Source organism: Akebia trifoliata, chromosome 1 (assembly GCF_017979445.1).
Source record: "Akebia trifoliata isolate Shusen 1 chromosome 1, ASM1797944v1, whole genome shotgun sequence".
NCBI lineage: Eukaryota > Viridiplantae > Streptophyta > Magnoliopsida > Ranunculales > Lardizabalaceae > Akebia > Akebia trifoliata.
Genome location: NC_141375.1, coordinates 24,533,344 through 24,548,907, shown reverse-complemented (window position 1 = coordinate 24,548,907; position 15,564 = coordinate 24,533,344). Strand labels below are relative to the sequence as shown.

The 15,564-nt window shown below is 37.0% G+C and overlaps 1 protein-coding gene across 2 annotated transcripts; it reads left to right on the top strand.

The window, feature by feature from the left end:
- The first annotated feature begins 257 nt into the window (after positions 1-257).
- Positions 258-13,407, top strand: LOC147411144 (trihelix transcription factor ENAP2-like). Of its 2 annotated transcripts, none has more exons than XM_086445060.1 (2): positions 258-1,356; positions 13,078-13,407. In XM_086445060.1, the coding sequence occupies exons 1-2, from the start codon at positions 570-572 to the stop codon at positions 13,089-13,091; spliced, it is 801 nt and encodes a 266-aa protein (XP_086301186.1). In that variant the 5' UTR covers positions 258-569; the 3' UTR covers positions 13,092-13,407. The 2 variants fall into 2 exon arrangements, with proteins under 2 accessions (XP_086301186.1, XP_086301178.1); XM_086445052.1 differs by having other exon boundaries at positions 259-1,368.
- Positions 13,408-15,564: the final 2,157 nt, after the last annotated feature.

The following is a 15,564-nucleotide window of genomic DNA, read 5'->3' as shown; positions in this document are numbered from 1 at the left end:
CACTGACAGCCAAACATGTTGCAGGTCTAATCCTGTTACTTTACATAAATACCCTCCTCAAATTTATAAAATTACAAGATATAACTTTTTATGACAAGGTTATCTCTGTCATTTGACACCAGTGAGCTGCAAACCTCACCGTTTGTTATGTCTTCGTCAGACAGAGAAAATGAGGGACTGGTTCTGCTATTTCCCTAAAATGCCCTTCACTAACGATCAAGCTTTAGTACAAAGTATCATTTCATTGGAAGGACATTTTCGACATTTCGGATTACAGGACCCCACACAGCCTCTATTTACAGAGACTAATCGGAACCCTCTATTGGTTTTCTTTCCTTCCAGTCTCTAACGGAACAAAAACTCGTTTTAATTTTAACTTTTTAGGACATGAAGGGTATCCGAGCCGAGCCGATTCGATCGGAGCCGGCGCATACGTTGGCCCACACGCTCTCCCCCGGCGACCTGGCCGTACCCGCACATGTAACTCACCCGCTTATCGACTACCGTCTCATCGCCGTTACTTTAGAAAACCCTAACAACAGCAGAAACGAACGAAGACGATAACGAAGATGGACGGAAGGGAAACCCCAACAATGACGCCGTCACAACGTCCATCACATAATCCGTTACCCATCCGTGAAGACTGCTGGAGCGAGGAAGCTAGTTTCACTCTCGTCGAGGCCTGGGGTCAGCGTCATCTAGAGCTCAATCGCGGTAACCTCCGTCAGAAACACTGGCAAGAAGTTGCAGACGCCGTTAACGCCCGTCACGGTGCCGTTAAGAAGGCACGTAGGACAGATGTTCAGTGTAAGAATCGGATCGATACTTTGAAGAAGAAATATAAAGTGGAGAAAGCTAGGGTTTTGGCTTCGGGTGGAACCCTAATCAGTAATTGGCCCTTTTATTCTCGTCTCGATGCCCTAATTGGATCATCTGTTCCATTGAAGAAGCAATCTCCACTTCTCGCCCTTCCTTTGCCCTATCGAAAAACCCCAACATTGCTTCCACAAGCATCAGCAGTGCCCGTTGCCCCTCGATCTGTGAGGGAGAAACGACCGGTCGAGGATATCTCCTTTCAGAGGAACTATTCGGTGGTTGCCGCCGCAGCTGCAGCGGATTCTGAATCCTCGAGATCGAGTACAGAGAGTCGGGAGAAGGATGGGGTTCGGGAATTGGCGAAGGCGATAATGAAAATTGGGGAGATTTATGAGAGGGTTGAAGGAGTGAAACAGAGGCAGATGGTTGAATTGGAGAAGCAGAGAATGGAAATGATGAAGAGTTTGGAGTTTCAAAGAATGCAGCTTTTTATGGATTGGCAGGTTGAGGTCGAAAAAATTAAGCGGGCGAAGAGAACTGGTTCGGCAGCTGGTGAGAATTTCTAACCTTTTTTGCTCTGTTTCATAGTTCTTTAGTTGTTTTTAAGATGAGCTTGCAAATATTTCTGATTTTGGAGGATTGTGTTTTTGCATTAATTTAGTGAATAAAAGTAGTGTAAATTATGGACATCATTTGCTTTGTTTCTTTGAAGGCTGTATTTCTTATGGAGTCCGACTAGCGTCAGTCCGTCACTAACTTAGTAAGATTTCAACTCTTACCGAGGATGGTTGAGCTCACCTTGTGGCATCCGAAAACATGATCTGATGCCACAGGGTTGTAGAGGACAAAATTCTATGAACTTCGAAAAAAAATTCAAAGAAAAAGTTATTTTTCATCAAAGGGTTGTTTTTTGAATTTTGTTTTTTTGGATCCGAATTTTTCCATGAAATCTAGAGGTCTCTGGTGTTGGATTTCCAATGTGGTAATTCATTTGAGCTCAAGGATCCTTAGTAAGAGTTAAAATCTTACTAAGTTTGTAAGGAAAGTGTTTTTCTTTCTTATTTAGTACTGTTGCAAATAAACTTTTTTGCTTGCTCACTTTTTGACCATCCTCTTGGTGCATGTGTAGAGAAGAAAGGTAGTGGGGAGGAGATGGGGTACCTATTGGACTCCCCATAATCCCAAAACACGCCTGATTTTTTCCATCTTAGATATTCTATATTTTGGATATTTTTCTTTAATATCTAGGTTCTTGCCTAAATTGTTCAGCTGTGGCATTTGTGGGTTTATTGATTACTCTAGTGGGAGCTCATAGGCTGGGTTAATTGGCAAAGTAGTGTGTAAAATACTTATTAGTGGTTAATAAAATCACTTTAAGTTGTTGATTTGGGGGGATTTGAGTACCTATTGGACTGCCCGTAACTACAATACACACCTGATGGTTTCATTGTAGAGATTCTATATTGGGTATTTTTCTTTAATATCTAGGTGGTTGTCTAAATGGTTCAGCTTTGGCATTTGTGGGTATGTTAACTACTCTAGAAAGAAAATGTATGTTGGGTATATTGGCAATGGAGACATTGTTCGTTTCTTTTTTGAGTTTTTTAAGAGCAGGTTTTCATACTATTTTCTTGTTTGACACTTACCTGTGGAACAATGTGTTGGGATTTATTATTATTTTTTTTCTGGTGAATTAAATGGAGCAGAAATTTCATTAGATGGGTTAGGTCTTTCATATAGTGGTTAGGATGCGATTAAATTTTTGTAATTAAGTAATACTTTTGGAAAACAAAATATTTCTTTCTTTTTGGGGTGTTAAAAGATGAGGTTTTGAATCTTGGATTTATAGGTCATAATTGATGTGATTTTTTGAAGAAAATCCAAACCAAAAAGGAAAACAAAAACGAATGATCTTTGATTTTGTGCAATTTTTATTATTTTCTTATGTGAGTGTCTTGTAACTTGTGTGATGTCAAAGGTTTCCTTTTTTGTTTGGTCTGAGGCCCTGGGTAAAATATTGACTATGGAAGCTCATTAAGAGGTGCTTCATCTCACCCAACTTTTGTGCCGTGTGCAAGGAGAATGGGGAATCGATGGATCATTTGCTTTTACATTGTAGCTTTGCTTGTCAAGTCTGGTTGCATTTCTTGTCATTATTTGGGGTAGAGGGCTGTACCCCTTCTTTGGTCAAGGATCTTTTTCAGATTTGGTTGTCTTGGGGTTGCACATCGTCTAAGTTGAAGTGCACGTTATGGGGTTTGGTGCCTTTTGTCATATGTTTGTGTGTTTGGAAGGAAAGGAATGGCGTGTGTTCGAAGGAAAGGAGACGGCTTTTCAGGATTTTATTGTCTCATCTTTGGTGGTGTTGTTCTTTGGTGCAAGCCCCTTAAGGAATTCAAGGGTATTTTCTTTGAAGATTTTCTTGTAAGATAGGATAGGATTTGTAATCTTGAGGAGGGGTAGGTTGTCTGCTTGAGGGTTGGTCGCCTTTGTTCAGCATTGCTTTTTTCCTTGTTGTATTCTTTCCTTGCTTTGGGTTGGTCATCTCAATACCCCCCCCCCCCCCCCTTTTCTTAATAAAATTATCTTTACTTATTTAAAAATAAATAAAAATCGATGTGATGTCTTCCTTTCTCCATGATACATGGTTCATGGCTCTGTATTTTTGGGCCACATTGTACCAAAATCTTCATGCATGACAATTTCTAACATATTGCTGCCCTATGAAAAAGAAGCTGCTCCTACTAACTGCAACTAACGTAAGAGATGGAGAACAAACCCCAAAACATCATTTTTATAGTCCTCAAAATTCACCCCCCCCCCTCTTTTTTTGAAACTTTCCTAGATTTATCCAAATTAAACTGAACTGACCCCCGCAGCACTATGGTAATCTTGGTGAAGACACATGGTCCTTACCGAGTTTACCTGTTCGACCCATAATTCCCAAATGCAGCAGGGGAGAAAATCTTATTCAAAATTATATCTACTTCAAAGACTGATCCCTGCTTCTAGTAAATCTTTTGCTGATATGCTCAGGCATGGTAGGTTGCTCATAGCTGCTTCACATCTAGAAGTTTGTGGTAGGCTAGACATTATGTATGATCCTTTGTTGACATACTCATATACCTGCCTATGGTAGACTGCTTGAAGCCATTGTATCTAACAAGTCATGTTGTTTGTTTAGACATTCTCTATGTAGTTATTCCTTGGGCAGCTGCTCCTCAAGGGAAATCTTAAGAGATGGGATCTCAATTTCATTGGGGAGGATAACCATCGTTCCACAAACTAATGAAAAGGATGTTACATTATCCCATCAAGGGGTGTTGCATTGGTTGGAGAGGAAATTCGACATGCCTAGAGCAGAGTGTGCATTGGGAGTTTCTTATGCTAGTCACGCTCAGAACCAATCATCTTCTGACTTTATTGATGTTACCTTCATTATTATTACCATCATTGTTACCTAAGGATCAAAGTCTCGGTCTTATGATACATATTAAAAAAAGATATGCATCTTAGATACATTACGGTGTGTGTGACTGTGTGATTAGTCTCACCCGAAGGGTGGCGATACCCATGATAAGCAAACAAGAAAAGCAAAAGATAAATTACACCATTTTTTTTGGAACTATATGCAATTCTTTTATAAGATAAAAGTATGACATTTGGAGTGTTGAGTTTTCTGGACATGTTCTTTTTAAAGGGGGAAGGGGTTGTAGAATCTTATTTTGGGATCATTGGTGTTATGGTTTGTCCTTGTTTAAATTTAAATTCTGGATTCTATATATAAGGTTTAGATCCTGTCTTGAGGCCATGTTGAGGTCGGGAGAGAAACCAAGTTTGTCTCAACCAAAACATTCTAAAACCATAAAAAATTCTAAAACAATTTGAAACGTTCAATGTTTTGGGGTCAATGTTCCATTTCGTACCAGTTACAAAATGTCTTGAATGAAACATTTTGAAACAGTACGAAACTTTAAACCATGCGTATCTATGCTTTCTTAATTTAAAAACCATCTTATATTTTAGGTGAAGACATGTGAGTCTTGGTCTTGGTACTTTTGTTTTAGAAAGAATCTTAGGGTCTGTTTGTTATAGATTCCAGCTTCTGCTTCATGATTCTGTGTCTAGGAGAAGTAGAAGCTCAGAGTCTGAGAAGCTACGCCCAGGAGAATCTTGTTTGTTACAGAAGCTGACGAAAAAGTAGTAGAGAGAGGTCGAATTGATTCTGTTGTTTGATCCATGAGTTAAAAAGAATAGGGTGGAATCATCATTTCACCCCCATACATTTTCGGTGTTGGCTTCTCATAGTGGCTCTCATGCAAAAGCAGCCCCAACAAGGCTTCTCAAAAACACAGTTTTGGGCTTCCTGCAAAAGCTGTTGAAGCAGAAGCCATTACCATCAAACGTGCTTTTCTGCCCTTTTTGGCTCAAAGCCCAAAAAGTCGCCAGAAAAAAAAAAAAAAAAAAAAAAACTGTAACAAACATACCCTTAATGATTGGGAGGTTGATCTTGCTTCTGAACCATTTAGCCATCGTTAGTGAGTCCATCATCTCCACAAGTTGAGGATAGTGATTTGGACTGCGAGCCTTGGAGATCAATTCTCTGTCTTATTTTTATCCATGCTTTTGTGAACAAATAGGAGTTTCATGCCCATCATTCTTCCAGATTTCCATCCTTGATAATTGGGGATATAAAATCCTGTCTAAGGTGGCTTTCTTTTGTTGATGTGTTGCCCTTGACAGAGTTCTGACCATCAATCGTCGAATGTTTAATTGTAGATTTATTATTTTTTATTAATGTTATATATGCGAGTCATAGGGTGAGTTGATTAATCATCTTTTCCTTCATTGCTCAGTTGCTAGGAAAGGCTGAAAATATTTCCTTACATCTTTTTCACGTAGCTTGGATTATTACCTTTTTTCGCTTATCAACCTTGACAGAAAATATTAGAGTATTAAGAAGGAATATTAGAGACATGTATGCACTGTAAAAATGTGCATGGGATGTACTGTATCATTATTGCGATGTATCTCATCACATTAAGATATTTATTAGCATCAATCGGGATCAATTAGATTAAGTTGATTGTATTTTCATAGTGGTGGACTTTGTGTATAAACTCTGCTAATGTAATCACATCTTAAACTTTCCTAAAAGTTCAATTTCTACATTGTATCAAAGCTTAAGATTTATTGAGAGCACGATCTTGGTACACTACTCTTTGGCGGCAACGTCACCACCATCACCAGACCAAAATCTTTCCTTTGTTTTTTCTTCTCTAGTGTTTTATTTTATTTGACACCGTACACCATTATCCATTCATCACTTTTCACATCATTGTCACTGTAATCAACCCCATCTCTTTTCTCTTATAGCTTAGTTATTTGTTTTCTTCCAATAAAAAAAAAAATCTCTACCTTCCTCCTGATCTCTACAAATCCCCTCTCCTTCCTCTTGGGTTAGATCATGACGGACCTGATCTATTGTTGGTCATTGGTTCCGGTAGACTCAAAAATGAGCAGGATGTGATAGTGATGGACTTGATATGTAGGTGTCGACCTAAGCAAAATTAGACGTTTTCTGCTATCGATCAATAGTTTACTTTATGAAATCTAGGATTGATGTTCCACGTAACTAATTGCACATTCCCTCAAAGGTCCGTGAATAGGAAATATTAGAGTATTAAGAAGGGGCATCAAAGATAAATGTATACTATAATAATGTGCATGAGGATGCGTTGTATCATTGCTATGGTGAATCTCATCATATATTTTAAGATTTGGTTTAGCAGTAATTATATAAATTAGATTAGATTGAGTTGCTTGTATTTCTGTATTGGTGGACCATTCTAAGTCTATATAAACCCAATAGGTGTAATGTAATCATATTCTGAAGTTTCAATCAAGTTCAATTTCTATGGACTAGTTTTGCAGTTGGTCCATCTTTGCATTTTCCTTTTGGGGGCCAGGTTATTTGGAACCTTAACAGGATATTTGATGGTAAGGAGGAAATTTTTTCCAAATCATTTTAAGTACTAAATCTATTATTTTATTATGGTTGAAGTCCTTTAAGAAGTGTGAAGATTTGTTATTTGGAGATGTCATATTTGGATGGGATATGATTCTACGAAGGAGGAGGAGCTTCTAGTCCTTTGTCATTCTGTTTGGGTTTAGTAATTTGTGTTGTTCTCTTAGGTAGGTCTTCTCAGCCTCTTTTTTTTTCTTTCTTTCTTGTTGTATTACTTCCTCTTGTTAATTCATTTTTCATCTTTATTGATAAAAAATAAAGAAATAATAATACATTCTATGTACACATTTTCATAAAGAGAATGTATAATTCATAAAGTTTTGGAATGAGACAAGAAATACCCTTTGTAATGAGGACTTCGTGGAGTCATACAAGGTTTATCAGAGGAGGGAGAGCATTAGAGCACTTTGGATGGATGATTTTTGGTTGCATTAGTGTCTGGTCTAGTTAGTTTGGTATTTAGTGGAGTGTTTTTTTTTGTTTGGTATTTTATCAATATTAATTTTTTGTTTATGCTTAGTGGGTTTTATTTTTGTTTTTTATTATATTATCTGATGGACCATCACTTTAATTAACTGGGCCACTTCTTTTTATTATTTAAACATGTTTTTGGGCCAATAGGGAGTGTTTTGGTCCTTTTATGCTATTTTAGTTAGATCAGGATTTGAGTTATTATAAAATGTTTCTTTGCTGTAAATTTTCTCTAATGATGGATTTATGAATAGAGGAAAGAGATTTGTTAGTTTTTCTACAAATTTGGATCATGGTGTGAGACCAAGGTACCATGTTCCACCTCTTTCTACACAGGTAGGTGTCTTCCCATATATTCTTCTTTTTTTGTTTTCATTGGCTTAAACCCATCAGATTTGCCCACAAACACTGGCCGAACCAATCCTAGTTGCAACCCTTGGATTCATCCCCCCCCCCCCCCCCCCCCCCCCCCCCCCCCCCCCCCCTTCCCCCACCCACCAAACCCTAGATCCAATCATTGGATTTTTGCATAAAACTCTAATATTTGTAGTAGTTGTCCCAAAACCCTGGTTGAACCCTCTTTTGTCCCAAAAATTAAAAAAAAAAAAAGCAATGGAACTTTGTGAAACCAAAATTCCAACCCTATCCTTTACTGAAATTGATTTCAGTAATAGGAAATTGAATCATTACCAAAATCCTTGTCTAGCCCTCCTAAACCTTTCAATACCTACCCCGACATCATCCCATAAACCTTATTTGTTTAACATTAATTTCAAATACTACTGAAATTTCTCCTTAGAGACCACAAAATGTACCTTGCTGTCCAAGATATCCAGGATTGATATATATATATATATACATTGATTACATCTTTGGACCTTGACCATCCTTGAGACACTTGATTAGGTCTAAGGAGCTTCCCTTTGTTACTAGATCAATACCCTAGGCTGGTTGGAAGCTCTAATTTCCTTTAGCATCCCTTAATTTAATATGGGGAAGTAGCACTGCAGGATTATACCGGACCTAGAACTATTCACTGACTATTTGTTAAGTGTTTCTAAATTTCATTTTTGCCATAGTTTTTATTTGGCTTGGCATAGTTCGGGGTAGGATTTTGAGGCCTGGTCCATTGATGGCCCCAATTACTGCTATTGCCACTATCATTACCTTCAAAAGGCTTAGTACCATTCTTTGCAAATGATGTTTTCATCTCTGTTTCAAATTTGGAATCTTCATTGTTATCAATCACCATCCCTTCCACACACAACACCCCCCCCCCCCCCCCCCCCCCGCGCGCGCGCGGACATCAACCCCCGCATGGGTGGCCAAAAAAATATATGGCCTTGGTGTAGCATGTGATGTGACTCATCCAACTCTACATCTTCAACTATCCTAACCAAGAACAGTTGAGCCATTGTCAGTATGTTCAGTGATCGGATGAAGGTATGCCTTCCCTTTTTATACTACATGAGATGGTTTACCCTCAAGCTCATATTATGGGGCAAATTTGACTTGCTTCTTGAGCTTTGCCATTGAGAGAGAGATTTATCATATTTGGATTTCCTGCGGACGTACACTTGCAATTCCTTGTCGATGTAGGAGTCAAGTCTTAACATTTTTTTTTTCTGTTAAAGTGTCTTTCCATTCTTCATCATCGTGTTAGTTGATCAATCTGACTTTCCATACTGTTATGTTTGTGGCAAGTTGTGCAATAGCAAGTACTTGACCACCACCCACATCTACTCTTCGACCTCAATCAAGGGAATACCTACTGGCCTTTGATCAGATCTAAAGGAGTCATTATAAATTAACCAAGAACGATTCCCAGCTATATTAAATGACATTTAGGGGTGCCATGTCAATGTATTGACACTTGTATTTGTATCTCCCTCATCGTTGCTCGTAAGATGATTTTTCCTCTTTGGATGTTAGACACCATCTATACGAAAGCTTTGTTTATGGGTGAGTATTTGAGTCGATTTGATGGCACCACATGGACCTGCTTCAGATCTTTATGGTTGAGATTACTTTATGAACATTGACCACAGGTTGAGCCTAATGTCCTTGGGTGTGTTGTTGTTGGCGCCTAAAGGACATTGGTTGATGAAATCTTCTGTGGGGCACAAATTTCCTTAGTGTTCTTCTATGGGGCAGATGAAGATGAAAACCCCATGTCAAAGTTATCTATTTGTGACTTGGGATTGAGCCTGGGCCTAGTTAGGGTCCAGGTTTTTGAAGAGGTGTTACTTGAGGCCCCTCACTTTTGTTTGGAGTCCAATTTATGTGAGGTTAGACCTCATACTCTATCTCTATGATGTCCTAACTATCAAACATGTCAAAGACCAATGCAAGGTCTAGATCCTGAGATCAGTCCTATTTGAGATCTTGACCCTTGGATCAGACAATGGTAATAGAGGCACAATCTTTTTGAATGCTCTCATCCAAGGTCCTTCTACCTTGGATAGGTCCCACACATCCTAAGTGGCAGAGTTATCTTGCAATATCCAAGCGATAGGGGGAAGTATCCATTGTCCATGTATGGGAAGCGGGATGATGTAAAGCTTGGATTCCATGGATTGGGCATCTCATCTTAATTCTAATTCATATATCAATTTGCCATGCGTCTGGCCCAGATTAAGTGTAATTTATTGCTCCCACATGTTCTATCGACAAGATTTGTAGTAGAAATTCAAAAAAGGGAATTTATCAATGTTAATGTTCGGTTTAATGTTATTAAGAATGCAAAAAAGGAAAATTTATTAAGTTTGTGACAAGAAGCACTTGTGTGACTATATCCATCCTCATAAATTATTGGGGAGTTTTATTATCATCACCACATACATATTGAGTTTTTTGGATTTGCATGGATTGGGATTCAACGTTTATATTCAAGTTTTATTTGTAGTATGAATCATACCCCTCCATTCCACTCTGTTGAAAATCAAGTTTTTGATTATTGAGAGAGTTCATATTTGCATTCACCACCTCCATCCAAGTTCTTTTTGGTCTTCCTGTCGTGCTTTTTGGGGCTTCAAATTAAATATTCATTTTAACTGGGACTGTAATCACCTTCGTTGAACATGCCCAAACCATTTCACCCGACATTCTCTTAGTTTATTGCTTGTTGGAGCTACAATATTTTTTGAATGCGTTTGTTTCTTGATTTTATCTTCCTGGTCTTTCCACTTGTCCATTTCAACATTCTCATCTTTACGATGCTTAATTTATTAGCATAATTCTTTTTTGGCTGCCCAACATTCAGCTTCATAAGGCATGTTTGGTCTTACTGTTGTCTTATAAATTTTTTCTTCTAGTTTGGATTAGTATACACTTGTCAAATAGTACTCCAAAAGAGCACCTGCACTTTATCTATCCGGCTCTGATTCTATGGAAAACATCTTCCTCAATCTCTCCATCTTCATGTATAATAGACTTAGATAACAAAATTAGTCATTTCAAGGTATTTCTAGACCATCAATTTTAACTAAGCATTCTGGGTGTCAATGTTAAACTTATACTTCGCATACTCGATCTTGGTTTTATCTATCCTAAAGTCCTTGGAGTCAAGAGTGGAGTCAGAATTTTGCTCACGTAGGGGCAACTAAGAGTGAAATTTATTTTGTGGAGGGCAAATAAGAGTGATTTTTTTTTTTTGGGGGGGGGATAGCAGCGGAATTTTTTATCCATCACTGTTATTCATTGCAATAGCTCTTAAACCCTTGGACTTCAAAAATTCTTGTGGGGGCAAGTGCCCCCATTGTAAATCGGCCCTTGCTTGGACTAACATTTCTCTCCATAATTCTAGTTTTTTGTTGATTCTCTTATTATTTCTATCTATTAACCAAGGTACGTGCTCTTGAAGATCAGGAGCTTCTTCATCTATAATTAGAGTAATCAAATATGGACTCTCTCAAAATTGATCCTTGATGTAGATCAACTATAGTTTGCCTTGCCCCTGTGCCTACGATTAGGGCTGTCAACGGATAGATATCCAATCAGATAGTGCTATATCCGAATTCGAATCCGAAAAAATATTGATATCCTAATTCGAATTCAATCAGATATCACTAACCAAGATTCGAATTCGAAAAATATATCGGATATCCGATAATATCTGATTCAATAAAAACCCTACACAAATTAGATTCATCTATACCCTCATCTTCAATCTGTAAAATCCAAATCGATTTTCCTATTTTTTTCAAAATCTTCAACTTATTTCAGTCTTAATATCAAATAAACTTTGATTTTTTGAAAAAAAAATGGTCTTAAAAGCAAATAAACTTTAATTTTTGAAAAAAAATGATGAAAAATTCGAATAAATTTTTTTACATCAACTTGAAGAAATTGATTTTCAAAAACTAAATCAAGATTATTTTGATTGAGGTTGAAGTCGACGGATTTTAAAGGGGAAAAAAAAAGGGTTTTACTGTGTGTGTGTGTGTGTGAGAGAGAGAGAGAGAGAGAGAGAGAGAGAGAGAGAGAGTACCTACCTTGATGCTCGTCAGCCGGAACAGAGGGTGGCTATGGAGCTCGCACAGTCAAAACGACGAAACCCACGCTGTTTCTTGCGTTTTTGTTGAGACTTGAGAGAGAAGATAAACATTTTTAAATTTAGTTGTGTAACATGAATACGTAACACACATATTTAAATTGGATCGGATATTATCAAATCGGATTGTAACATCCGAATTCGTATCCAAAACTCATTTGAATGTTCAAATAACATCCGAATTCGAATCCGATATCCGAAAATTTCGGATAATATCCGATTTTTTGAATTCAAATTCGAATTCGGATTCAAATTTCGGCTGTCCACTGACACACCTACCTACGACACGAGCATCCTCTTTGAGGTTAAGTGGTAGAAAAGGAAATCTAATAAAGTTGAAGGGGTATTAATGAATAAGGGTTAGTAAAGGAAAGATAATAAAGTTGGAGGGTATTCTGGGAAAGGATGGTAGAGAAAGAAAGAGAATATAGTTGGAAGGGCCCTTCTTGGAAAGGAAGAGAAGAGGAAAGGCAATAAAGTCAAAAGTTGTCATCGAATTCGTAAGGAAATTAAATCCCAACCCCTATTTACATGGGGGATAAAGATAGTGGGGGTCTACTGTTGTGTTTTACCATATAGATTGTAACTGAGAATTCATTTGTCAACTATCCATTTACTGGATATTCCTTATAAATGTCCTTAATTATGTTAATGCATTCATTTGGGGAGTCCTGTTTTCCCCAATACCTATCAAATTAACTCTCTTTGGTACTTTGCCATATGCTTTCTCTAAGTAAATAAAAATCATATAAAAGTTCATCATCTCTACACTATAAACAGATTGCTTTGATGGTTGATTTACCCGGTCATAAATCCAAATTGGTCTTTTTATAAGTTTTTTTTTTTGTCTGAAATGTTGTTCAATCACTCTTTACTATAGTTCCATAATGTGGCTCATACATTTAATACCTCAATACTTAGTCAAGACAATCCAAAACTTCCTATACATTTTCATACTTTGACCAGAATACCATTTAGTTTTCCACCAAGGGGATACAAAAAGTACACAGATTCCATGTTCTTTTGCTCCTTTCTACTCACATGGTCGGGGAAGATTAAACTAAAAATACTACAAATCTACATGAGCTCATGAACATGCTTATACGAAATCCTTTGGCTGTGGTGGTGCTTAATGGATTGTTTCTTTTAATTGTTGAACATCTGCTGTAAAATCGTTTGTCTAACCCAGTCCTTGTATTTTGAATTACAGACATTTATAGCTAGAGCTATGTTGGAGAAAGCATTACTAAGTGGAGTTGTGATCCACTTGGGGAGACAGCTCATGGTATCTGGATTTCCTTCTTACCCAAGTACCGCATATAAGCCCATATAATTTTGGTAGAAGTGCATGACACTGACACTAGCGTAAAATTGTATAGTACCATTAGCATATTTATCTAGCGAGTGTTTATTTTTCTCTTGGGTACAATCCTTATGATAAAGTTTATGACCACATATCGGCTTTCATTGTTGAATTATACTACTTTTATCTCAGATTTTCTATGCTATCCAAGTTCCATGTTGAGCAGTTTTTTCTTTCTATCATGTATCTTTTTCTTTTTTTCTTTGTATCTGATTCTGCACCCGAAGTTGCTGCTAGGCAACTTGTCCGGTTCTTATGGAAACCAAGCAATGAACGATCCAGGGAAGTTGAGGCCAACCCAGAACCCATAACAGTCAACTGAAGATTGCTAATGAAACGGCGAAAATACTAGTAATTGACTTGAAAGGACCTAGAAATGGAAATGATTCACTTCATCTGTAGTCCAGTTCTGGGTTTGTTGTGTTGGCTAGTCTCTCGACTTTCTTTGATGTTCTTGAAATTCATTTTGGATTGTCTTTCAACTACAAGTTCTAACTTCTTTGATATTCCTTGGCATGTGTAAAGCAAGGTGACTGAAATGCGTGTGTTTGGAGGCATTATTCTAAAACCTGGTATTCCATCTTGTTTTGTCCCCCCCATGGATACAAGTCATGATGTCTTGGACAATATGAATCATTAACTCTGTTTAAAATCATTTCACACACACACACAAACACATGAGGATTCACAAATTATACGTAGTTCATTCGGTCTTTGAATGATTCTTAATACTGTGCTTGGGAAATGTCATAATACAAGGATTGACAAAACCTTTGTTCATTAACCGGTAACTAGATTACTCGGGGTGTCATTTTTAAAACAGTGCTTGAGAAATGGTATATCTCTAGGATAGATGATAGATATACCATTTCATTATTAGTATATTTTATTTACTAAAATTCGTTATGAATATAATTAAGAGAGATTCTATTGCCACACCAACTTTTACCAAGAACACGCCAATTCACATAAGGTTAAGGAGTCAAACACACTTCTTGGAGTGCTCTTGGTAAAGTTGGCGTGGCAATAAAAGCTGTGTATATTAATCATATCAAAAGGTTATTTTCTTGAGTGAGAGATCCTCGACAAGTCTCCTCATTTTAATTATACTTCATTATGAATCTTGAAATATGTTGTCAATATGCTTACATTCATATGTGATTACACTTATTTTTATAATGTCTGCAATAATAACGTCCCCAAAGACTTTGGAATTGCCAACAGAAACTCGGAAAGAAGAATAAATATTAGTTTTGTTAAAAAATATTAAATTTTGATGCGTTGACTCACATCATAGTGTCAAACAGTTTCCTTGGATGTGCAACATGTACTAAATAGCATAAACAGTCACTTTTTTTCTTTTTTCTTTTTTGAATTATTAGGATTTTTTTATTTTGAAGAGAAAGTGTCAGCAACAGATATATCTTAATGTATCTTCTACTATTTTTCGCAGTATTTATTTATATATGTAGTGAAATAAGTGTATGTGATTTCAAATATATGTCTCTCTATTCTAACAATTAAGCAAAATAAAATAACTGACCTTAATAATTGTTGAAATCAGAGAATGACAAGGTTGGGACCTTGAGACTGGCACCATCTTTACAATATGTATGATAGGTTATAGAGTCCCACCTCCGTTTGTTCCTAAGCTCAATTCTGGGAATAATCATGTATCACCAAGTTCGTGATTTAATCATAAATTTTGTGATTTAGTCGTGAAGGTCATAAAAATCGTTTTATTAAGAAGTCACAATTACAATGTGATTAAATCGATGAAGAAAAAAATTCACGATCTAATTACGACTTTTTCATTAAGTCGGAGACTTTGGTAACCCGGGGGTAGCTTTAGCAATGCTTGAGTCTTGCTTCTCGCCCAAGGATGTCGGGATCATGCTATCTATCTACCTCTCTCAAGGATCATGTTTTATAGGGTGGCCTCACACTTTTGCTAAACTTCAAGGACACTCGTTGGGCTTGATTAACTTGGCCAATCGTTATTACAAAGGTTGGACGAGCTCTCGGATAAATACAACTCTTGAAGGGAGAATGCTTTGGGATCAATATTCAAAAAAGATTAGAGAAAAAAGGAGATATATGTAGAAACAGTTTGGTGTGATTGATTAACAAGTTTCGTTGAGTCTTTATTATGAATTGAAGCTTCTATTCAACTGTTGCTGCAATAGTTGGAAGTTTCCATGAATTTACAGTTAGAAAGAGCTAAGTTTTTCTTCAAGAAAGTGGGCATTGGCTGGGTAAACAAGTTGTTCAGGAAAAACAGAAATTTGTTGTTTATGTTGAGCTCTGTTAAAATTCACCAAATTTTATCGAAAA